This window comes from Anas acuta, chromosome 9 (assembly GCF_963932015.1).
Source record: "Anas acuta chromosome 9, bAnaAcu1.1, whole genome shotgun sequence".
In the NCBI taxonomy this organism is placed as follows: domain Eukaryota; kingdom Metazoa; phylum Chordata; class Aves; order Anseriformes; family Anatidae; genus Anas; species Anas acuta.
The window spans coordinates 18,985,644-19,010,683 of NC_088987.1; the positions used below are offsets into that span (position 1 = coordinate 18,985,644).

Here is a 25,040-nt window from a genome sequence, read left to right on the forward strand (position 1 = left end):
AGGGAAGCAATGAACTGCTGTGAGTCTTGTTGCACTTGATTTAATGTTAAATTTCAGTAAGCTCATCCCATATGCATTGGCTCTGAACCCTAACAAACCCTGCATAGCATTATAAGTATCTCCTTTTTACTATAAGGGCACTGAATCGCAATTGAGAAAAATTGGGTGGGAACATCAGGAGAGAGGGACCTTTCATTTTAAATTCTAGTACAATCTTGCATTACCTCTTTCTCCTTTTCTTGTATTTTATCTCTGCACTTCTGTAGTGTTGCTTTGTGTAGCTGAATGGGGGGGAGGGGGAGAGGGGAGGGGAAAAATGGAGGGGGGAAGAAAGGAAGTGAAACTGTTGCACAAAAGCTGTTAAAGTGGTTCCACAATGTAGATAAAAGCATTTTTAAGAACTGCACCTACTGCTGATAATCATGCTGTACGTATTTCTCACAGGCACAACAAGTTCTAAATGTTAGCTACTCCACAATGATTGTGCCCCCATAGCTGACTGCTTGTGCTTCTGCTCCAATCTTGAACTCTCAATTAGTTGAACATTTAAATAAAGTATTTTAAATTTGAAATGCTCTTATCACTATATTGACCTTTTAATTGGCTCAGCATTAGAACAGTGCTGTACCAATTGGCACAATGAGATAAATGGTCTCCAGTTATGTAAATTACTGTTGAGTCAATAACCACAGGCTTTTTTCTTCCTTCTTTCCTTCCCTCCTTTAATAAGAATGTGGCTCTTGAAAGAGGGAATTTCATCCTGCCTCTGTGGTGTAGAAACTTAATCTTCTAGCAGTCCTGTTGAAAGGACTGGCAAAGAACTGAAAAGCTGTTCTGCTTAAGTGTTCTGTGTGGATGCTTCTTATTAACTGCTAATATTGAGAAGAGTGTGGGTCTTGGTAATAAACTACAGGGTACTGAAGGGACTCTACTGTTGCGTGCATTTTTACCAGACAGGAGTAAATTACTAAAATAAACATTTGCTTTGAGGTTGAAAATTTTCTTAAAATACAAACAGCAGTAGCATATAGGTACTATACCAAGATAAAATGTTTTACTAATAGAGAATGAATGGCCATGAATCTTTTATGTGGTTACAGATGAGACTGTCCAAGAAACAATACAATACAATATGATACATGCTAGCAAAGTTTTATGTTGTACTGAAGAACTGTTATGCTTTACTGACCACTTAGCACATTTAGTATAGTGGAGTCAATCAAATGTTAGGCATTGATGAAAGTAGATGTATCTACTGCAGCACATCATTCATGCCACGCTAGTAGACAGTGACCCTCTATGACTCAGTCTCATAAGAGACTCTTTAGGAATCTCATGCACTTTCTTGTTATAGGGTATTTGCTATTCAGCCAGCTCATGCTTATTAAAAAATCAAAATCTTACATAGATCACACTAAGCAATTCCTTCCTATCTTTCACAGTTGCATAAATGTAGACTGCAGCCCTGACTCACATTTCTGTTTGGTTTTCCAGAGCTGCGTACATGGATTAGGCTGTAAGAGGTGCTCTTACATGTGTTTCCGTGGAGTGTTTCAATGTTTTGGATTGAAATGGGAGCATTGTGGTCTTCTGGTGCTTTAAGCAAAAGCCTCTAGGAATAAAGCATTCAAGTTGAAACACTGGAATCAGCCTAGTGACTCTGATCTTTTTAGAACACTTATTTTAGCAAGATGCTTGGGGTAAAGAAAATCTGAGTGGCATGGAGAAAATAGGGAATGACTGTGTGATGTCTCTTGCAGTACAAGAATTAGGAGGAATTACATGGTAATGGAAGGCAGCAGGTTCAAGCAAACAAAACAAGATGTTTCTTCAACAGCTGACAGGATGTGGTGTTTGTTAAATGTTTACATTGATCCCCCAAATGACTTGAGATTTTTAGGAAAGAAAAATACGGTGAAGACTATTAAATACAGATAGCATCTTCTGGCTTGGGTCACAGATCAGTAAAACATAGGAAAACATTGTGGTATAATCTTACTCATAGCATGTGAAAATCACAGAAGTTGGTGTTCTGCATACATGTCACTAAAGAACATATCTGAAGATGAAATGCTGTAGGACATTAAAGGTATTTCACAATTAATTAACTTTAATTTCATAATACTTAATATTAAAAATACCTCTTTATATAATGGAATCTGATTCGTATTCTTTTGTGCATGCAAAATATTTTGGTATCCAGCAAGAAATCCTGGATTTCTAGAATAAACAAATAAGAAATTAATAGTCCTTTCTTAGATATACATGTATTTTGCATACATCAGATTAGATTTGCACTCACATCAAATATCTAGTCTTCAAGTGCTGAGATAAATATTGTATACACTTATTTGCACCCACTAAAATTAATATGTATGTTTTGAATTATTGATATAAAAATCAATTCCCAAATGAAAATGTCTTCTATACAGATTACACTATTTGAGGCTATGTAATCAACATGTTCAAAAACATTAGTGGTGCTAATTTTTCTTCTCTCTTTCCCACCCTTCTCTCTCCTACTGTTAAAAGACCATCCAGTTCTCTGTAGATCAGATGGTGAATAATCTCACAAACCATGAAAAAAAGTAGCTGAAGGTCCCACTAAAAGTTTATTGCTAAATTAAGTTGAAAATCCGGTGAAGATGAGAGGAAGTATAGGACTCAAGTGTCCCTTCTGCGAGGAGCCTCCTAAATCATTACTCATCTGCCCAATCTGCTGTGAGACAGTGGACAATTTAATTCTTAAACCTGTAAGAATGCTTAGTGTAAAGTATGTTTAAAACTTGCTAATGTCATTGCAACCTTGGATTAGTACAACAAAGGTTAAAATAAAACTATAACTGAATTTCTGTGGAAGACCAAGAAAATGAGTATGAAGTTTGATTCCTGAGCAAGCCTGGATATGAATTCACTGTGAAGGCACTTGGCTTTCAAAGTAGCTTTGATAGTAAGCTTTGAAAGTAGGCTGATATTTGTCAAGTAGTTGAATGTTATGCATTTAGTAAGCACTTATTTTATGGAGGCAATTTTAAATCCCAGTGTATGATAACATGTTGCTAAGGGTTTAAGGAAACAGCATGGCTAATATTATACGTAGTATTTGGAGGGCATCATCGTGGAAGCAATGAACAGACAGGATTTCCTTTTCCAGACAAGCTGGTTGCTGCAGTAGAGATAAGAGGTTACAATTATAATGACAAGTAATTTAGATGATTTGAACAGAATATATTCCAAGTTCAATATTTCTGAAGTTTCTATATTTGATGTATGTGAACTACAGAAGTACTTCCAAGCCTGCCTCTTCTCTGTAATTAGAGGCAGGTTACATTGCTTCTGGTTGAGAAGCAATGAGTTACTAACTACAGTGCTAAATTTGCCCTCGTACCAAATGGCCCAAAGGGGAATAAAGCTGTCTGTTTGACTACAATAATAATAGTTTTTAACAATTGGATTTACTTAGCTAGATGTTAATTGATCCACTTACAACCTTCTGCAAAAAGAGTTTATGAATGTTACACAAGATTGCAAGGAGCTGGAGGCAAAAATTAGAAGACATCTGGTGAATTAAGGGTTATGAACTGCCAAGTGCTATTGGAGGAAAACCACATTTAAAAAAGGGTCTGAGTCAGTACTGAACATAAAAAAGAATTATGCAAAGTTTAATTGTGGATAGTGGTGTGAATCATCTTTTTATTGTGTAGTTTCAAATTTCACATGAGAGGGAAATAAAGGTGGCCTTAACAAATTCAGTTCTGTTATAAATGAAGAGTTAGAGTTGATTCCTTATTTTCCATTATTTGCTATCTTTTCTCGGGGTTGAAGAGTGCAGATACATCTGGAGGGTGTGCATGATTATGAAATCAATAATTTAGAAACTCGAAGGCAAGAAGTTTTGGTGTCCTTTCAAGCAAAACAAATGACTGATGCACTGAGATTTGGCAATCGGGATATCCTCAACCTTGTGTAAGGTGATTAACACTTTAAATAGACAGCTTTTTGCAAGTTGACTTAAACGGAGCTGTATTTTTAGCCTGAGATATACAGGTTTCTCACCCTTCTCCCTCCCCTAGAACCTTTCCATGGTATTTAACCATAACCAGTTCTGACCTTTCCCACTCTAAGTACAAGAGAACTTAATCACAATTAACTGCTGGTCTGTGTATCAGTCAGGATAGATATCCATTTAACTGTAGGAACAGCTAGACAGCTAACACATGAGTAGCCTCTCCTTATATCTGGTTGACTAGGGCCAAGTGCAGTTCCCAGTGCTATACATGTATATTGCCAAGAAATAAGCTACAAGGGAACCTAAAGGAGACAATTGCATTACATATGTCTGTAATTCTAGGTTGTATGAACATCTGTTGCAATAGTTACACAAGAATTTACCTGGGAGGGAGTATTTTTCACCTGTTTTGTTACACATCACATGGGGTTGTGTGATTATCATAGATAATATTGTCTGTCTACTTCCTTATGTAAAAGACAGAACTTTACAAAATTAAATTAGATGTATATTACAGTACATCTGGTGCCACATTTACAGTATATAGTACAGTTGAAATACCATAGTTCAGAAAGTTTATCACCTTTTTTTTACAACAAATGGTTCTGGACCTCCATTTCTTCATTTGTTAGATCAGACTGGTAACATCTCTGAACAAGTTTAATAATACTGCATATTTTAGAGCTGTCTCTGGTTAGTAGAGAATGTTGTAACTTGTTCACATTTGTGCAATGAATGTCTAAGATTTCTCTCAAGTCTTAGCACTGGGCTCCCAAAGCAGGCCAAAGCAATACTATGTCCAGGGGTTGCAGCACTTTGGAACATGTTGGACGCTGCCATAGCATCTTCCCCACTGATCAAGTCTCTGAAAATGTCTAATAACAGTTGTTGTAGGACACACTTTTAACAGTGTGCCTTCTGCTAGAGGTCTGATCCATCAGGCATCCTGCATCCTTGAGTCTTTTTGAACGTGATGCGAGGTGCTGGTGCTAGCTGTATATCCAGTGTATTGACAGTCTGAAAATACAACTTCGGTTTATAAATCACTATGAATGTTTATAGTGACTAAGTCAGTGGTAGAAACTGCTAGGCCAATGCTTTGCTATACATGTATGCTGCATAAGAACATGAACACAATGATGTGTCCTAATAAAATTTGCAAATGATACCATAGAAAGCAATGCTAGTCATACCTTTTGTTTGGCATGTGTACAATTATTACTTACTATTTGTTTCTTCAGAATGGAAAAATAAATAAATAAATTAAAAAAAAAAAAGAAAAAAAAAAGAATGGACAGGCATTGGCTAAAGCATTTAGAAAGCAATTGCCCCTTGGCCATGGTTCTTTAAGTGCTATTTTTCTAGACTGCTGATCCATATCTTTACTTAATTTGGGAAATCAGACCTTCATTTTTGGTAGAATACTTTCAGTGAAGTATTGTTCCAATGGAGCTGATGCTAAAATTCACACTGACCTCAGTGAAATCAGGATTTCCCATAAGCCACATACTGCAGTTTTTTCACTTCCCTACAACAATTCGTTACCTGAAAACAAGACTACCTTAAGGTCCCTTGCTAAAGCTACGGAAGGGTAATTTCCATTATGAGTAAAGCATGTGCTCACAAGTATCTTGCTGTATACCAAACAGCCTCCATTTTGGTGTCATCAAGAATTACAGTGCACATCCATTTAAAACGTTCAAAAACTTTAATGGGTTTTATTTTCAATTACTTCTTTAAAATAATTTGTTAAAAATATTTTATTCCAACTATACTGTTCTAATGTAATCTTCATCTCTGTGTTTACTCTCTTGTCATTGACGGTCATTACTTGTGCTTGGAGATTTGGTGGCAAGTCTGTAAATTCTACTGTTCTTCATTTCTGTATCAGCAGTAGGCTCACTGTACCTTCTTAAAGACCTGCTTACACTTGACTCCACACACTCTTATTTCCTAGGAAGAGAAAATAATTAAAAAAAAAAATACAACTTTTACATAAGACATGCATTATAAATTCACATATATGTCCAGCTTGAGTATGCAATTTCTTATCAAACTAGATTGTATAGCTTGTACATATTTTAGCCTATTTTTTAATCATAAAATAAACCAGCAGGTTTGGGTTTACTTTCTGGAGAAAGGTGGAATAAGAGAAGTTATTTTGGGATCCCAGAATTTAAAGGTCCAAATGTGTTCCTGGTGCATTATTCACTATTTGTGTGTGCAACTGCTTAAGTCTTTGAAATGAGCGTTCCGTATTTTAGACACATGAACAAGTTATTTGGGGATGGATTTGAATAACAAATTCTGAGTCTGTATGTTGATGATTGGTAGTTCAAACCTACAAAACTAGAGAACAGCTGAAAGCACAGTCTAGCAACAGGGCAGTCATAGCTAGGAAAGGACATGTAATTGTATAGGTCTATAAATCCCAGCATGGCAGTGAGTTTTGACTGACCTTGGCCATACTGGATGCCTAATGCTTTCCACTTGTCTTTTGTGTTCCACAATAGGTTTTTTAAAAATCTCTACTTGCTAATCATCAGGTCATAGTTACTTGCACATAAGCAGATACATTGATGTTTGTGTCTTGGGCATTGATTTGCGAGGCTTACTGTTGTCCACCTAGCCTTGCTGAAGATGCAGTTTATTTTTCTCTGTTACTGAAACTGTTGAAGTTAGACCTGAGAGTTGCACACAATCTTTGTGGGGATTTGTGGAGGTGTTGACTGGTTTTGCTAGAAAAAGAAAATGGGTGGGGCTTCCTAAGGGACATAAAGACAAAGATTATGTGTGACCTAGAAGTAGGGTAGCACTTCGTATTTCAAGATAAGACTTTTAATTAAGCTGTCAGAATATTTTGAGGAAATGGGGAGCAAAGTTAACTGGAAAGTTATGCCCATTTTCTTATGGGCGACTTTGATAAAATGACTTATTAAGAAGAACTTACACTGGATCAATAACCTTATTGGCATATGTTGCTAGCCTGCAGCAAGAGAAGGCGCTTCATGGTGAATTGATGAAACAAGCAGACTGATACAGTGATTTTAGCTGGGACCTGTTTTGTTCGCTTTATATATAGGTAACCCAGAAGAAAGAGTGTGCTGTAAGTGCTAAGAGATCTGCTGACAGTGATAAAAACCTACAGAGCAGAAGCAATCAATACAATAGAAAATGGCAATAAAACTCAAAAGGAAATTGAGAATGGTCAAATAAGTCACTCACATAAAACAGAATCTAAAGAGGAAAAAGAACTACGCAAAGTACAGACCATAGAATGAAATGGTGAAAATAGGAGGCGATAAACTACTAAAGGATGTGGTACTGCTTTCTACAGAACCATGGAAGGAATTAAATTAACACTTGGCTCATTGTGTAAAGTTCAATAGGATCATAAAACTATCGAAGTATCAATTTTTTAGAGGTAACTGTCCATTGTACCAAAGTACTCTCAAGAGTACAGGACCTAGTAATCTTAGCTGGTCAAAAATAAGATACTAAACGGGACTCTTTTACTGAATGTTTAATGGACAAAGTTACACTAATGAGAATTCAGAGGAATAAAGAGGACATTTTTGAAGTTCATGAAACATAAAAAGTGATAAAATTGAAATATTGGGGACTGGTCTCTAAAATACTTGGGTACTTCCCTTGCATGAAGTAACTTTGTACTGACTTCTGTGTACAGACAGATCATGGTAAATTGTACGAGTGCCAATTAGTGCAGTGATGCCCATGTAAGCTGGCAGGTATGAGACAGAACTCTCCACAGCCTTCTGAAGCAGCAGCCTCAGATCTGTCAGGTAACCTCAGGGTACCTCAGGGCACTAGACAATAATGTGTGAGCAATGGAATCTCATTTTATGACTTCTAAAATAAACCCCCTGACAGGTTCAGGCATAGAAAGGAGTCTGGCCTGGAGGTCCACGGCCAGGCTGCATGGCTAGAGCATGAATCAGAGTAAGGATACAGAAATCTGGGCGAAAGAAATTGGTGTTGGGGGCAGCGAGTGGGAAGAGAGAATGAGTGCAGAGCTGTCAAGGGACAGGGACTAGGATTTGCCAAAATGGAGGCCAAAAAAAAATCTAAGAGCAACTAGTGCCATCGCTTCATGTGAGTTGAGCGCTGCAGGGAGTAAGTTGAGCTTCAAGGCCAGACAGTGTGGGGCTAATTACAACCCCTGTGCCAACAGAGAACCTGGAAGGGCAGCTGCCTCCTGTCACAGCCCTGACTGTTGTGAGTTTGGCAGGCGGTGTGCAACTACTGTAGCCTGTTTGTGTGCAGACAAGAGGGAATGCATACACGCAGAAAATTTTGGAGTCTCTTTTTCATAGGTTCACCTCTGCTTTCATTGAGACCATTACTGCAGCTGTAAAGTTACTTCCCTATTTACCTGCATTATATCAGATGGCAAGGTCTATCACATACATTCATTTTCCAAACTGTTTTCTGGGACTTCCAGTACTTCCTGAAACTTGTGTGTAGTAATAAGGGGCTTTGGGAACTTTCACAAAGATTCATTTATAACTCCATTACTGATTTGAAAAAGAGAACATTCATTTTAAATGCTGTGTGCTAATAGTACTGATCAGTGGAATGAAATTGAAGTTGGATTTTATTATCTCAGCAGGAAGAGTTCATTTTACCCACACTGATGAGAGTGAGGATACTATGAAGAGCTGTGTAAGAAAAGAATAGACGTCTTCTTTCAAATCCTGTTATCTTAGAAAAGATAGAAATGGTGATCTGAGAGAACATGACATGTCAGAAAACTTAATTGCTGTTTTAGTTCTCTAGGCTATAATACAGTCTAGCCTGTAATTATTTTAGAAGAACAATGGCATATTTCCCCCTTATGGCTTACTGTTGGATGTGTACTTTCACAAGTTCCCATACTGTGTATTTTATAAAATGTACAATAAATGTCTTCCTCAGTGTAAACATTTCAAACTGCTCTGTTCAGACAGACAGTTAACACAAAGAGTACTACTCTGAAATGAGGCAATCTCTGTAAGGAACATAGAAGAATAATGGTGCCAAATGAAACGACTGCTTTAGAAAGAAGTCAAATGCAGCAACAACTTAATTATGTCAAAGAAAGACAAGATAATATAGCACACAGCTTGCTGCATTACATCTAGCCATTTGAATAAATAATAGGATGGCGTTTGAAACCTATTACATGATCTTACCAGGTGCATTTCATCTCCTTCAATCCACTGAGTCCAGCCACGATCTTCTTTTTCTCCTTTCTGTACGCAGAGAAGCTTATCTCCCTCCCAGGATACTGTGGTCTAACAAAACAGGCATGTTCAGTGCTGCTGTAGAATTTCCTGATATTATGATTAGTTTCCTTAAAGAAAACCTACTCTACGTTATAATAAATGATTAATGAATTTCATAAGAATAATTGCAGAGCATTATAATAATTAGGATAATTATAAAAGATACGAGCTTAAATGGCAAGTTGTTATGCAACTGCCTGATAAAACTCAGAAGGGTGAGATAAACTGTTTAACTGTAAGAAAACAAACAAACAAAAAAAACAACACATAAAAATCATTGTGTGAAAGTGCACTCCTTTCTCCTTGCTAACACAACATCAAAAGGGATGTGCAGCTGTATTTGTAAGAGGAGCTAAAAATCTGAGATTCAGTTTCTTTCCGCCATACAAAGGATTGTCCAGCTGCCCTACCCAAACATAATACCCACATACTGGCAGCTAGGGATGCACGAGAAAGGCTTTTACTGCGTGTTTTTTTTTTTTAAATATATGTATATATGCATATATTTATATACGTGTGTGTATATATATATATATATATATATATATATATACACACACATATATGCATATATCCCCCCCCCCCCCCCCCAATGTCTTAATTTGTCATCCAGGATAGAGCAGAGTGATTTGGAAGTATCAGTAAATTGATAACTTTGCCATCATCCTGCTTTGCCTAACAGTAGCTGGAGAACTACTTGAGCCAGGTTTGGCAGAATAAGAGTAAGGTGTTGCAGGATTCATCACAGCACTTTTGTGAACACCTGTGCTGCCCTGAGTTATTGATTAATAAAAATACCAGAATGTATGAGGGTGCATCTTTCAGCTTGTTGCTGCGGTTAGTATTTACTAACAATTTGATTTCACCCCTCCTTAAAATAAAGGGAGCAATATTCTGTAATTTTTTTTTTTTTTTTTTATAAAAAGTGAAGACAAGAGAAGTGGCAATTTGTAATGCAGTTCTGGTGCTGCAAAAACTTAGGATAGTTGAGCATCAATATTAGCACACTGCTTTTAAATCAGCTTGTGTGAAGTGAATCTGAGGACTAACTACAGAATTACTGTCTACCTTGTTAAAGTCTTCAAGCCAGTACCTGTGTAAGTAGCCAAATATGGAGACAAGAAATCCTGTTTGATTTTTAAGAGAAGTCAGTCTACATTTGTTATTCTGGGAATTACAAGTTCAGCATTCAAGAACTGCGCAATACTATTTATTAAATTTGTGTATGTCACAAACAATTAATTCTTAAATGATAACCACGAGAGCCACCATCTATGAGTACAGCCAGCAGTCCCCACCCATGGGAAGCTTTAGACTAAACAAGCATAGAAAATAAACCACTAGAAAGAGTGCCAGCATAGATAATCATAAGCAAGGCATTATTAGTACTCCTATACAGTCTGTTTGCACCACACGGGGTTGCTTAAAGACAGACTTTTTTGTCCTTGCTAAAAATCTCTCATTTGTAGAATGCATTGCCAAGTTGTTCTGTTTCTCCTGTAAAATAATGTATTTAAACCTAGTAGTAGATACCATTTTTTTTTAAATGTTATCTTCTTTTAATGTTTAAAATGCTCACGCAGGAAGGGACAACACATTGTGGCAAAGCTGTATTTAAGAGAGTTAATGTGATCGCCATAGTTTATATCCTTTTCCACATCTGTTTTGATTCTATGCATGCCCATTTGGAAAGTGGAGGGAAACAAATAACACTAGTTAACATCTAAGACTTTCTGATGATTCTCAGAATCACTACTATATCAGAAAGTGAAGATTATTTCTTCCAGTGACCTACAGACAAAAGGGATACCGTGGAATAAATCAGTTGTATGTGTAGCTTTGCTTAGTAACAGTACTTATTTCTATCCCTTGAGTACTAGCTCAGCATAGCTGAGTCATTAGATTACCTGTAAAGTTTTATTTCATAGGTTTATATGTGAATTCACAGGCAATATACCATGATAAAACAAGAACTTTATTAACACTACTAACATGCAAAGTTAGCTCTGGAAGTTACTAGTCCTGATAATACTTCACTAGCTTAGTACACTTGGGGGCAATAGAGAAACGTTTGTAGCAACACAAAGAAATACTAACTTTTTTAGCCTCTAAGGGTTTTAAAAATTGTTTCATCTCAGAAAACAACAATTTTTTTCTCTTGCATTTTGTTTTTTCAATCAAGATTAGATATCGCTTTTGGTGACTTGGTGACAGTCATGAAGAGTAAAATACCACAGACTGTTAACCAAGCTGTTTTATCAGAATTCCCAGTTGTCATCCTTTGCCCTCCCTTTCAGGCATATAAATACTGAAGGGATGTGAGTAAACCATACAGTTTCTGATTTTTGTATGTGGCTCTTTTGCTATGAAGGTTATAAAGGACAGAAAGTAGTGCTGGAGAACACAACATTTTCTCTTTGTTAGCAAAAACAACCATTTTACGACAGTAAGATTAATCAGTAGCATTTTTATCTTTTCTTTCTTTAGGTCAAACTCTAAAGTCTGAAATAATAAAAGACCCAAATAATACAAAAGACAGAAGTTCCCCTTTTACCTCAAATCAAAGAGAACAATATGCTCTTCAATTCCAAATATCTCTATAGAGACACACAGAGGATGGAATTGTTACAGCTGGTGTATGTGCGGCTAATAGCTCACTCTTTACAAACAGCCAAGATACAACAAAGCTTGCCTTACAGCATTTCCAAATATTTGAGTCAGAACATAGTAACAACATTCTAAAAATACCATTGTAGGGCAACTTTTGGTAAATATTGGCCCTTTTATTGTATGTAAGAGCAATGATTTAGAGTTTACCATTTGGTGTATAAACTCTCCTTTCCTTGTGAATACAGAATATCAGTTCAGTGACTACTGACTGGGAGAAATACTGTAGCTTCAAAAATGTAGGTTATCTTCTGGGTTCATACCCAGATGAACCCAGATGCTCCATACTGTAAGTGAGAAAATGAACTATTTATGTCTTCCTTACCATTTTCCACTTTCTCCAGGAAGACCCCTTACATTTTTGTGTTAACCTAATGACAGTATATTGGCAACAAAGAAAAAAAATATGTCTGGAAGAGAAAAAAAAAAGGTGGGGAGATACTGTAGGCAATCAAAATCTCCCAACAGGGAGTGCTTGAATTCCCTTAGATATAACATCTGCCTTGAAAAACTGTCCTGTGCTGATATATTTTTTAAAAGCTTTATTCTTCCAGACTGATCTTTTCCCTTGCATTTCCAAAAGATGGACAGTGTGAAAGAGAGTGTTAGAAATGTATCATGTGTCATTAGTCTGTGTATCATTTCACTGAGCTACATGAACACTAGCACCATGCAGTAATTAAAGGAGAATATTGATCAAGGGTTTCTTACGCATGTTCTTGAGTCTCTTACTGCCTGATCAAACTTAAAACTTAAGACGAATACACACTAAGTGAAATAGCTGTAATTCTGTAGGCAACTTCACCAGAAAATGGTGATTAATGTGATTAGTGGACAGTGTGATAAAAAGTACTGTTAACTTTCCTTGTGTTCCTTCAGGAGATAAAGTTAGCCTTGCCTCAATTTAACTTGTCTCAAAAATTCTAACCAACAATACTGCACCTCTTTGGGATTATGTACTTGGTTATATACTCTTGAGGTATAATAATGGGGCTTATCTGGGAGGTGAGGATGACAAACCAAGGCAATTATCTTATGAGGCTCCACTGGATTAAACATTGTCGTTAAGTAGAGGGAAGAGGCCAATATCATACCAGTGGTCCCAAAGACTGATGGTATTTCTGCCTGAGCACCGCTAGCTAGAGATGGATTACTTTACAAAAAAAAAAAAAAAAGAATTATACTGAATTCACTAATTATATTATCATCTTTGAAGCCTGAGAATACAGTAATTATTTAAATTTTCTTTGGTTTTATGATATGATTTATATGGTTTTACACTATTGTGCACTTAGGTATTTCTTTTTATTACCTGGCCCCTCACATACTTCTGTTAGTGATTTATGAAGATTTCAGTTACAACACTGTAGTCCTTGAAATAAAAAGTAGAATAAATGAAAATTAAAGTACTCTCATTACTGTTTTCAATTATGAGACAGAGATTTATTAAATGAAATATTTAGAAAAAATAAAACAAATCTATCAAGCATGTATTTGCATTTTCTCTAGTTGCAGTAACAGTAGTGAAGTCTTGCAGAATTACAGTAGATATTACTTTCAGCTTCTAGTGGTAAATCATATTGACCCACAGACAGAGATATTGACTCTTGTAATTTACTGAAATACTCATAAAACAAACTAATTTATCAGAAAACTCTGCACTTCCCAGTTTGGTCTAATTGCAAGAACATCTGATGCTGGCGCTGCACAATGTTTCTCATTCCCATGTTAGCTGTTCCTAACGTACTTGTTGGTGTTATGCACTATACAGCTGAAGATACCTAATGCATTTTACAGATGAATGAACTATAATATTTTTTTAAATAGTCCATGAGCATATTTTTGCTGATGCTACATAGATTTTTGACACTGCATTTACAAATATGAATTGCAGCTACCACCCTTCATCAAAAATGTGTTATTGATTTTCTATCTTCAGGAGAAACACAGCTGTACAAGTTCTATTTTTCTTCTACTTCCCTTCACAGTGCTGTCTCTGTATTACGGTGCAGCAAATGACCGCACTGCCCTACAACTGCATGACATAGGCCATTTTCCTTCTCAATCCAGTAATTCTGTGTTTATGAGAATAACTAGTCATTTACAACTGCAATTATGATTTAAGAAAGATCAAACAATGAAAAGAAATTGTTTAGGTCAGATGACACAGGAAAATCCAGTTCAAGCTGTGTCCTGTAGTGTGCTTTTAGGTAACACCAAAGGAAATACTCTAGTATTTTTGGTCAAACATAGCTATGTATCCAACTAGATATTTATTAGATGCTCAAGATAAAGTATTTACATCTCAACTAAGTATCAAAGTGATATAAAAACATCTGATAAGTAGTTTTCAGGGGGAATTTTTCATCAACTGAAGTGCTGATGGAATAAAATGTTGGTAACACAAACAATAAAATATAATGGTGAAAGTGCATTCAGTAAGGTCATAGTCGCTACCTGTGACTTTCTGTGTCAGAGGCATGCTGCACACTGCTAACGGGAGGGCTACAAACATGTTCAGTTTGTCATCTCTCCAGCCTGTAAGTCCTTTTATCACATCAAGTCTGTATCTGCAGCTTGTTGACAGATTGTTAAACTATTGAGAAAAGAGCAGATTCAAGCAAAAAAATACTTGATCTCACACTAATATTTTTCTATTTCTCTTCCAATTCCATAATTGAAATTAGGTAAATAAGTTTATTTCTAATAAAAGTCAGATCCAGGAATATTGGGAACATGCAGAAAATCAAATGAGGGAATGAAAAATATAGGTAATTTTTCAATGAAACCTAAGTTAAACAAGATTATCTACCCAGAAAAGTTTAGACATTCCAGAGCTGAAAAAGTAAACTTACCATTAAGATGTTCAGTCTACTTTGTAAGTCTATTTAAAGAAGTTCACCATTTTCTTACAATTACTTTTTCAAAGTAGACTTTCTAATTTATGTTTACTTCAGCTGTTCATTGTTTTTTACAAACTTTTTAAGTAAGTCTCTGTAAATTAGGTACTTTCTTTGCTCCCTACATGTGCTATGGTAACAGCTCTGTTAATGTGTGAGCTACACCACACTACAGACCTTGAATGAAAAATCCTGGAAGATACAGTCATGGAGATGTATCAGGCACTGAAAAAATGAGAATCAATTAGGAAATAGAGTAGGAATCCATTAGGAAAAGGCCTCTTCATCTTTCCTAGTAGCCCAGTAATGTTTGGTGGTTTTATTTCTTATATTTTTTTTGAACTGTCCTGATTCTTGATAGTGTTTGGGCTCTGAGATACCATATCTGAGATCAAGGTGGTGCTATACTGGAAAAAATAAATGGCTTCCTATGAGGTCACTATCATAGTTAAGAATGCAAATGGAAATACTGCTAATTTTCACAACACATTATCAATTTACATGGTCAATTGGTTGTAAAGTATAAATCCTTTGAAAATATATATGATCTTAAAATTTGATTCGAAAATATAAACGGCCTACATCTCACTACTTCTCATAACTTATTTTAATTATATTAAGAAGGTATCAAATTTTCTTGTTAACATAAAAACAGTTTAGGATGATACAGATAAACAGCTAAAAAAGCAGCATTGCCATCTGAAAAAAATCACATACAAACTACAGAAGCATTTCTTATTAGCCATGAAATTTATTCTATTGAAACAAACTTACTGATTGCTTATTCTGTTCATAACCATTCCACACACTCCAGGCTCTTTTCAAAATTTAACAGAACCTATTCTAGTAGTATTGAAAATAGAGATACGAAGTTATCATAGTTTTAAAAAATCTAACAGAAATAAGGGTTCAACGTGGTGTTTCCCAAAGAGCCAAGTCTCTAAACAGAAAATCTGTGGACTAATTACGTCTCTTGTACAGGAAAATATCTAGCAAACATTCACCAACAGAAAAATTAGTGGTAGGATTCCTGCACATCATCTTAAGATATTGTTGTTGGACAAAGGCTATACATATTTAGCTATCCTTTAGCTGGGGAGGATGGTAAAGACTGTACAGATCTTTCCTTCCCATAACAACTTCAGTTCAACCCTGCAGAAGCACCAATAAATCTAACCTCCCATTTAATCCTTCCTGCTTTAAGCCAAGCAGCAACAGATCTCCCGAAGTTAGCTAACAGGAAAAGGATGGTGGCACAATACAACACATTTCTCATTACTTTGAGAGGCTGGTGCATGACATAACGGGTTCCTGTAGCTATAGGACTCTGAAATATGCCTGTGCCATTCTGAACTTGCTCAGATCATTACTGAAAAGACAAGCTGGTTATAATGCGGGCATTCCGTACCTGACCGATAAGCTTACTGAAGTTCGCTGTAGTCAAAAAAAAAATCAGACTCTTGTATAAGCAGTGTTTTGCTTCTGTGATTGTCACCATCTCCATTGCTAGCAAACAGAATTGTAATGACAACTTTTAGATCAAAGAGTAAGCTGCTGTAGCACAGGGTCTTAAAATGTTGAACACTGTTGGTCTAAATGTTATTTTGAATTCTTGCTCATAAGAACAATGAGGGAAGGCAATGACTGGAGACATATGCCAGGCTCCAGGCTACGCAGGTGACAACATGTGGGAGAAAGAGTAGAATAAGTATTCTGGGTAGTACATCAAGTTTTATTTCTTAGGAATGGTAATCTTTTTTCTTACTGAAATAAAACTGTAAGAATCCATACAAAAATAGGATGACTTGCTTATATCCTACATCAGAAGAAACTACAAAACAATAAATCCAATTCACTTTGTGCAAGGATCAGAATCAATTCTAAGACATTCACTGTTTAATTTGATGTGTATAATTGAATTACCCTCTGTAAATTTAGCAAGATGCAATTGTACATAACACTAATGGTTTGTCATTCAAAATCCAATTTGATAAGTTGGGTTCTCAAGTTTTCACCTGATTCTTTGTGATGGCACACACTGCATTCATCATTCTCTGAACTTTTCTGGATGCACACAAAGCTGAAATACTATGCCCATCCAAAACCTCCTTGCCCACAACACTTTCAGAATGTTAGCCATTGTTTTGTGAGTAACTAGCTCAAACTGTTGGTTAGCCTCAGGTATTCGGTATGAATCCCGGACTGCAAGCTTTGAAGTTAACGATATCTTAATGCATATGACAAAATGTTCTAGAGATCTCATCTGACATCATTGTGTAAATGTGCTGAACAGATCACTTACGGATAACAAGCAGTACTGCCAAAAGGCCAAGTAACGTGGGAAAAACAAAACAAAAACAAAAAACACCACAAAAACACAAAACCAACAAAACAAGACAGAAAAGAAAAATGGGAATAGCATCTCATTAATGAGCCTCAGGGAGCGAGAGAGGCAGAGTCAGATCCAAGAGTGGAATTTGTTCTCCGGTTGACTGGAGAACCATTCTTCCTCACCTGGAGACAGTAGTTTGTAAAAGGTCAGGAGTATCAACACAAAACTACATGAAGACTACTTCCTTTGAAATAAAATCACAAGAAGTCAGAGATTATTTCAAGAAGCAACTGGGGAATTCACATTTCTGCAGAGAGAGGGAGCAGTAGATTTGAGAGAAGACTAGTGTGTATGTATATACACACATTAAGTACAGGCAATCATAAACACATCTCCCAGCAATAATCATTCTAGAACAATGCTTTTTCCATTATAGTATATGAGAAAACACTTACAAACCCAAATCAATAAACTGAAGTAATTTTTAAAAAGAAAACGAAAACATTTGAAGATGTGAAGAAACAAAGGATTTGAATCAGAAGGATCAAGTAAAGACATACACTGCTGATCTTGCATCTTACTAGAAAGACAACTCATTTTTGAGTTTTCTCATCCTGTTGAGGATCCCTAGTGAAATTCTAAGTATCACTGGTGATTGCTTTTTTGACAGCAAAGTAATCATTCCAATACCTATTCTAAACTAGATTAAGAGCTGTGAATTCCATTTGTGGAATAGAGGAACCCTGCCTAAATAACAGTTAAAAAAGTTTAATGAGCCATGTAATTTTATAATAGGGTTTTATTCTGACCTTGCAGCAGTGTAAATCAAATTATACCCAGACCAACTAAACTTTATTGTGTTTTCCCTGAATATAAACTAGACAGGAATCAGTTTCACATCAGGCATGTTTATTGTTTAAAACAGCGCCCTGATCAGCCTCAAAGACCCTGCCTCAAGTAAGACCTTTCACTAGGATATGGCACATGCAACTGGCAGAATGGTTGCTCAGATGCCTGTGGACAATCCTTATGAGGCTGTCTGAACATTAAATGACTATATACTTTCAGGAAATTATTCCACATGGTAATAAGTATGATTGATCTGTTAAGTGAATTCCAAATCCCCCCACCTCCCATACACCCTACTTCTGACTGACATACCAAACAAATGTGCTGTGAAGGTGCATAAAGTTAACTTTTCTGTTTCATGTCAGATCCTTTCCCATTCTTACATTTACTGTTAACATATTTTACATCGTAGGCATCTCCTCGACTTCCCTGTTTATTACTGACCGTGAGAAAAGGAAGTAAAATTATCTGAGGATGAACGGGACATGCTTTTAGAGACAGATATCAACTAATTATTGTTTCAACAAGCTTTTGCCTCTTTGGTGCACAACACAAGTTTTCCACAGTAAAGCTCACATGCTTGAAACAAGGTTTTATCGTTAGTGTAATAGCTAAAATGCTTGCTAAATTAATTGTAACTAGAGACTATGGAATTTATCTTTAAAATGAAGAAATTTCATGATAGGGCTGGAGATTTCACTGAGAATGAAGATAGCACAGTGAAATACTCACTTCAGGACAATACCTAAGTCATAGTTACATATAAACTTCAAACTTCTGTCTGTGTACACTAACACCTAACATATGCTACCAGTTAAAACCAAAACCAAACTCTTGAAAGTAGTGGAAACTTTAGCACATGGTCCAATTCAAATATCACATCACATGAGAAATAATGTGATACAATGTGTAGAAAGAAGGCCAGAACATTAATATTGTAATTTGCACCTTGTAATGTCTGCAAAGAAAAGAAGATGCTCCTGAGTAAGCAAACTTTTATTTTATCTTTGTAGTTCAAATTGCCAAAAGTTTTAACAACCCTTAAGTATAACGATTAAACTTGCAGAAACACATCTTCGTGTTTCTTTGTGCCAGAGAAAATCTAACTTCCACCTAGGAGATAAAATCTCTAGGGAACAGCTTTGGGAGAAGTATGATAGCATCAGGAGCGATACATCTTGTCTGCATTTCCTAAGAGACAAAGCTGTGCGGCAGCATGTCCCACACACAGTTTCAGTAGTGCTTTGAACACGTGGAGTATCAACTGCCTTTAGGCAGCACCTTGCGCTGTCATTAGTGCTCTCTCCTGTATGGTCAACTATCCTAATCTTTGGTTTTACAAAACAGAGAAAATCTAGGTTCTAAAGAAGCTAATTTTCACTTCCCTAGAGAAATAAAACTGTAAAGGAGATGATATCACCAACTGGTGTTATTTATATCCCTTAAGAAAACAGAATCACCTAAAAATGAGTGTCAGAAAAAAGTGACAGTTAAAGGTAAAAACAAAATAAAACAACTGAATCTGCTAAGGTTTACCCAGCTGAATTAACTCCCTGTTCCAAGTTCAGAGGTTTCCAGCAGTGACCAACTACAATAAGGAAAAAAAAAATCCAAAGTGAAAGCAAGGAGAAATTCCATACCATCACAGGAGTATTAATTAATCCCTATTCTCATAACTTCAACTTTCTTCTAAAATTAGAATCAGCAAAAGTTTTTAGCCTTTACTCATCATAAACTATTGACGTGGAATTATTGAATTATTGTAATTATACTGTACCGTGACAGACTCAAAGGTGTATTTTACAACTGAAAGGTGAACAAAGTTTTAGTGAATTACAAACAAGATCCAACGTGTTCACTGTGCTACAATTATTTTTACTGTGCTACTATTATCACAGAATTACAGAATCACAGAATTTCTAGGTTGGAAGAGACCTCAAGATCATCGAGTCCAACCTCTGACCTAACACTAACAGTCCCCACTAAACCATATCCCTAAGCTCTACATCTAAACGTCTTTTGAAGACTTCCAGGGATGGTGACTCCACCACCTCCCTGGGCAGCCCGTTCCAGTGCCTAACAACCCTTTCAGTAAAGAAATTCTTCCTAACATCTAACCTAAAACTCCCCTGGCGTAACTTTAGCCCATTCCCCCTCGTCCTGTCACCAGGCACATGGGAGAACAGGCCAACATATGGGAGAACAGGCCAATTTTTACATCTAACTCTAGTTAGATGACTCTTAAAATATATTTTTCATTAAAAGAAACATGATCCATGAATGATTTCTAAGGTTATTTTTACTAGTCTCATGATGATTGCTCTGCTTTATAAAACTAATGTTTAATGTGTAATTTGTCTTATCCATGTTACTTTGTACTTCTAACACGTTGAGCTTCTTGGAAGAACAGCAGGATAGCAAGGAGAGAACTTGCCCAGTGGTCTCCTCAGTTCATAATATAGATAAACGATTCATAATCTCTCCCATTAGACAGATTGAGTATTAATGATTAAGCCATTTATGGTGTGCAGTTTCACAAGCTATAGATGAAGAAACGAAACATTAAGAATCACATTCAACCTTTGTTTTTATGGTGGCTTTCCTCATAACACCAGTCAGGGAGTGTTCCAGTATCTCTTGCATCACCTCCATGATCCTTCCTTAACAAGGCTTCCAGCCCACTGGAGTTATTTCATTGCAAAATGCAAGCCTTGCCTGACGGTACAGTTATCAGATTTGGACTGAAGTGGCTTCCAAAAAACAGCTCCTTGTACTGTTTTCCTTTGGAAAAGCTGTGGTTTCACCAAGAAAATAAATCTTTAGTCAGAAAATTGAACTATAAAGTATGATACATTGCTACAAGGCAACAGTCACTAAGAGTGACCTTAGTTTTAGGGCTGCAGTTGGTATCTGCTTATGATGTGGGAGGTCATGAAGAGATACTGAAGACTTCTGAAAGCTTTAGTGAAGTTGTATGTCTAAGTCATTCTCAACAAAGAAACAACCAGTTAGGGTTAGCAAGACCACTTTTTTTTTTTTTTTTTGAAAAGGCAAGAAGATGAAGCTACCTCCTCTTTCCAAGGCTGAGTGATGTTGCACTAAACAATCAATATACAAATTGTTTAAGCAACACGTGAAATCAGGGTGATCTAGGTTCCACCCCAAATCTAATACCTGCTTTAGTTACTAGGATAGTCTCTACATTCTTCTTTCTGATTCAGCACTTTGAATTCTTCCCCATCACTCAATTTAGCAAAATAGGGTAGCTAATATTGACCTGTTATAAATAGTGAAGTGTTAAGGGTATTTTTCAGTGAACCAGAAGTTGTGCTGTATTTGTTCAGCATTTCAAAAGCATGGCTGGTCAAGGGCCACATTTTCATGTCTTCTGAATGAGATTTTTCAGCACACCAGTTGTCTGACACAGTTTATGAGAACTCATTGCAGGTATATGCTAGCACAATTACTTCATTCTGCCAAGTAGAGGATGTTTTAGTCTGGAGCTCAACGGTGTTTAAGTATAGATAATGCTTAGCTGAAAACAGTTCTGTACTCACACAAACCAACAGTTCACTGAATTAAACATGGAGGACTCAGACATTTTTAGCACTTGAGTAGATGACTTGAACATTGCTATCGCTATCTTTGACAGTACTTTAGCCACCTAAATTTTTCCTTAGGCTCATAACTGGTGGATCTGGACCTCATCACCTTGGTGAAGAGCTTTCCAGTAATCAAAAATGCATTATGACATTATGCCACTTTACTTTACACAAATATACTTTGATTCTCCCATTTGTGACTTTTGTATTCTGTACTCTTATCATGTTTCTACCTTCTCTAACAAGGAACACAGAGGGGTTAGCTGAGGTCCTTGCTTGCTGATTAGAGGTTGTTTTTTTTTTTTTTCCTGGTCTTTGGGATCCTTCATTTCCTGCCTTACCATTACCAGAGCAAAAGTAAATGTATATACCCTAACATTGGAGAACAGTATTTTGTAAATGGCAGTATTTATCTGTGAATGGAAACCTATTAATTCCATTTTATATAATTACTCCTCTAGTCTCTCCTGAAATAATTCTTGTGCTTATCAACTTCTTCACCGTGGGATATTGCAGGCATCATGCTCTTGAACTAACAGGAAAAAAATGTCCAGTCATATTCACCTAAAGAACTTTGTATTCTCAAGTTTTCTCTGTTAATTGGTATTTATCAGTCACAAGTTAGAAAACACCGTCTTTCTGGCAAGCAAAAAGAGCTCATAAGGCAGAGTTGTTGGTGTTTGCTTATTGACTACAAAGATCTGTTCCAGAAGGCTAATTAACGCATCTGCTCTACCAAATATGCACAGAAAGGAAGGAACACAAAAACAAGAATAAGAATAGCAGCAGGTTTCTAAACACTTGGCCTTTGTTGCACATGGGGAAGAGCACCTAGACCTGCAACTGTTCTTGTACCGTAAAATATTAGTCTACCAAGAGATTCTGAAAACTCAAATGTAAACATCTTTCTGTCCAACAGATATTCCCATGTAATTGAGTAACATTTAATTGAAATTACTATTAATTAATTGAAAAAAAGTCACAGGAATAATTTTAGGAACAGACACATAAAATGGCTTATAGATATTGTCTGTGAAAGGCCTTGGATTATTAATAGTCTTAATAGTCTTTTTTTTTTTTGGTCAGTTGTTACAGTTCTAATGCTTACCATGCATTTGCGATCATCCACCCCAGCTAAATCCTCCTCAAACTCCTTCCCTACATCAAATTCCATGATGTAGTTTCTAAAAGTGCTTAGCGTTTTAATGATCATATGATCCCCATTCTGAAGGATTTCTTTGTCAGGTTTTAGCAAGTTTGCTATTTTTCTTACAGCAACATTTACATCTGAAAAAGAAAAAGAGTTATTTTAATCCAGAAAAAGTCTACCACAAAAGCAGGCTTGTAGCTCTTGGAAGGACTAAAATGAACATGGATAAATAAACATCCAGATCTTTCAGGCCAGATTGCTTAAAAGGAAAAATCCATAGCCTAATTCTTTTAGCTTAAATAAGTTTGTCTTGATTTGCTGATTATGTGGAACCCTAAAAAACACCACTTGCATTTCACAGTTACTAAGGGTATCAGTATTTCTATAGAACTATTAGCATTTTGCATATTTCATCAAATGTAAACATGCAGAATAGCATCAAGTACATCATTACCTCCTTAGCACACGTGAAACTTTAAGATTATGGTTGGGTTTGAAATTTGAAATCTGCCTCTTACCTCTTTCAGCTAGGTAGTTTAATCACTGTAAAATTAATCGTCAAGATGTTAAAAAGTAAAGACTGCTTAAGACAATCTTGCATACAGCAAATTTTACAGTGTATTCCCAAAATAAATATTTATTGCAAAAATGATTTATTACTGTACAAAGAAAAACAGGTTCATGTCAAGACTAAGACAGGTAGCATTTATTGATTATTTATCAAAGAAACATGAAAGGAAGCTTACCCAGTGCTTTCAGATACTCCTCAAAATTGTCATTGCTGATCATTTTCCAGTAACCATTGAAATCTGCAGGCATCCCTACTTTGGGTAATTGTTGAAATCAAAGACTCAGAACAGCGTGTTGATTCTGCACCTCACAGCTCACTGCCTTTCTTTGTGGCAAGTTTGAACTCTGGTTTCTTTTATCTGTTTTTTTAGACCATGTAGCTATGCAAGTCCTTCTAATCCGATTATTGTTGAAGTGTTGCCTTTAAATCCTTCCACAAAGCTGAACTTCTGAGATTTCTAATGACACCACGATAACTTGATATAAACAGAATGAAACATTCACCTTCCCTATAGCTTCTGTAAGGCCACTGATTATCTAGAGATCCATTTTAACCATATTAACTCTTCATTTTTCAAGCCACTCGAAAGTAAGATCTTTTAAATGGCTTTAGTTTAAGTTATTACCTAAACTCACAGAGGATATGCACCAGTGTATTTGTTTTTTTTTTTTTTTTTTTTTTAGGCACATCCTACTTACTTATGTTCCAGCTATTTTATGCTACCTTCTATTTGGAAAACAATCGTTAAGACCCTTTCAGTGGAAGCAATCTGTATCTGGCATTAACTTGTTCCACAAGCTCCTTAATTCTACCCATAGAAGCTGTAGGGCCGGCTGAGGGCTCAAAACAGGCCAGTTAGAAGCTGTGGTTAACACCGTTCGTAATAAATGCTGCATCACAACACAGTGCATGCTCTCAGTTAATTTAAACATTGGAACACAGAGATTCACTTCTTTTTTGCCTTTTTCAGCCAAATTTAGTTCCCTAATGTCACTGTTGTGTATGTTGTGTAAGCTGTGTATGCCCATGTTTCCACCCTCATCCAGTACAGCGCTATACTACGTGAGCGGAGTTCTTTATTTCAAAGGGATAACATCCAAACAATTCTAATGCACTAGACCAAAGGTCCTTGCAGTTCCAATCCCTGATTCTGGCAGTGCAAAGGAATAACTCTCCTACATTTTAGTAATTTGTAGAGCAGGAACCTTCAGAGTCAAACGTGTGCTTTTATGTCAAAAAATAATTTGCATGTTAGTGCCACTACAGAAAGTGTCAAATGCTAGCAATCATTCATTGACAAGATGTAACAGTAATTTGCTTTCAGACAAGCCAGCAGCTGGTTTTCAACATAAAGTCCGTTGCAGTAGTGCGTATTCTACTACACCATGGTTTTATGCAGATCTGTTTAAGAAGTAAAAAAGGAACTACACCTTTCTAAGGCCTCAAGTCAGGTTTTTGGCTGTTTTCCTTCCTCTTCCTTGAGTATCAGAAAATCAAAGATACTGCAGTGCTTTTATAGCAACCTTCACATGCTCGTTGTTGCTCACAGAATAGCTATCCCCCTGATATTCTTTGAAGGTGTCTTCTGTTAAAAGTGAGCTAGATTGGACCAGAAAAATAGGCAATCAACATACAAAAGAATAGATTTGTCAAGCTAGCCTTAGTGCTCAAATAC

At 36.3% G+C, this 25,040-nt stretch overlaps 1 protein-coding gene across 1 annotated transcript; it reads right to left on the reverse strand.

Annotated features, from left to right (window-relative positions):
* Positions 1 to 5,708: 5,708 nt before the first annotated feature.
* RBP1 (retinol binding protein 1) lies at positions 5,709 to 25,008 on the reverse strand. The gene is made up of 4 exons (XM_068692101.1): positions 23,541 to 25,008; positions 22,753 to 22,931; positions 9,202 to 9,303; positions 5,709 to 5,962 (listed from the first exon to the last, which is right to left on the reverse strand). The coding sequence occupies exons 1-4, from the start codon at positions 23,611 to 23,613 to the stop codon at positions 5,909 to 5,911; spliced, it is 408 nt and encodes a 135-aa protein (XP_068548202.1). The 5' UTR covers positions 23,614 to 25,008; the 3' UTR covers positions 5,709 to 5,908.
* Between the last annotated feature and the right edge of the window lie 32 nt (positions 25,009 to 25,040).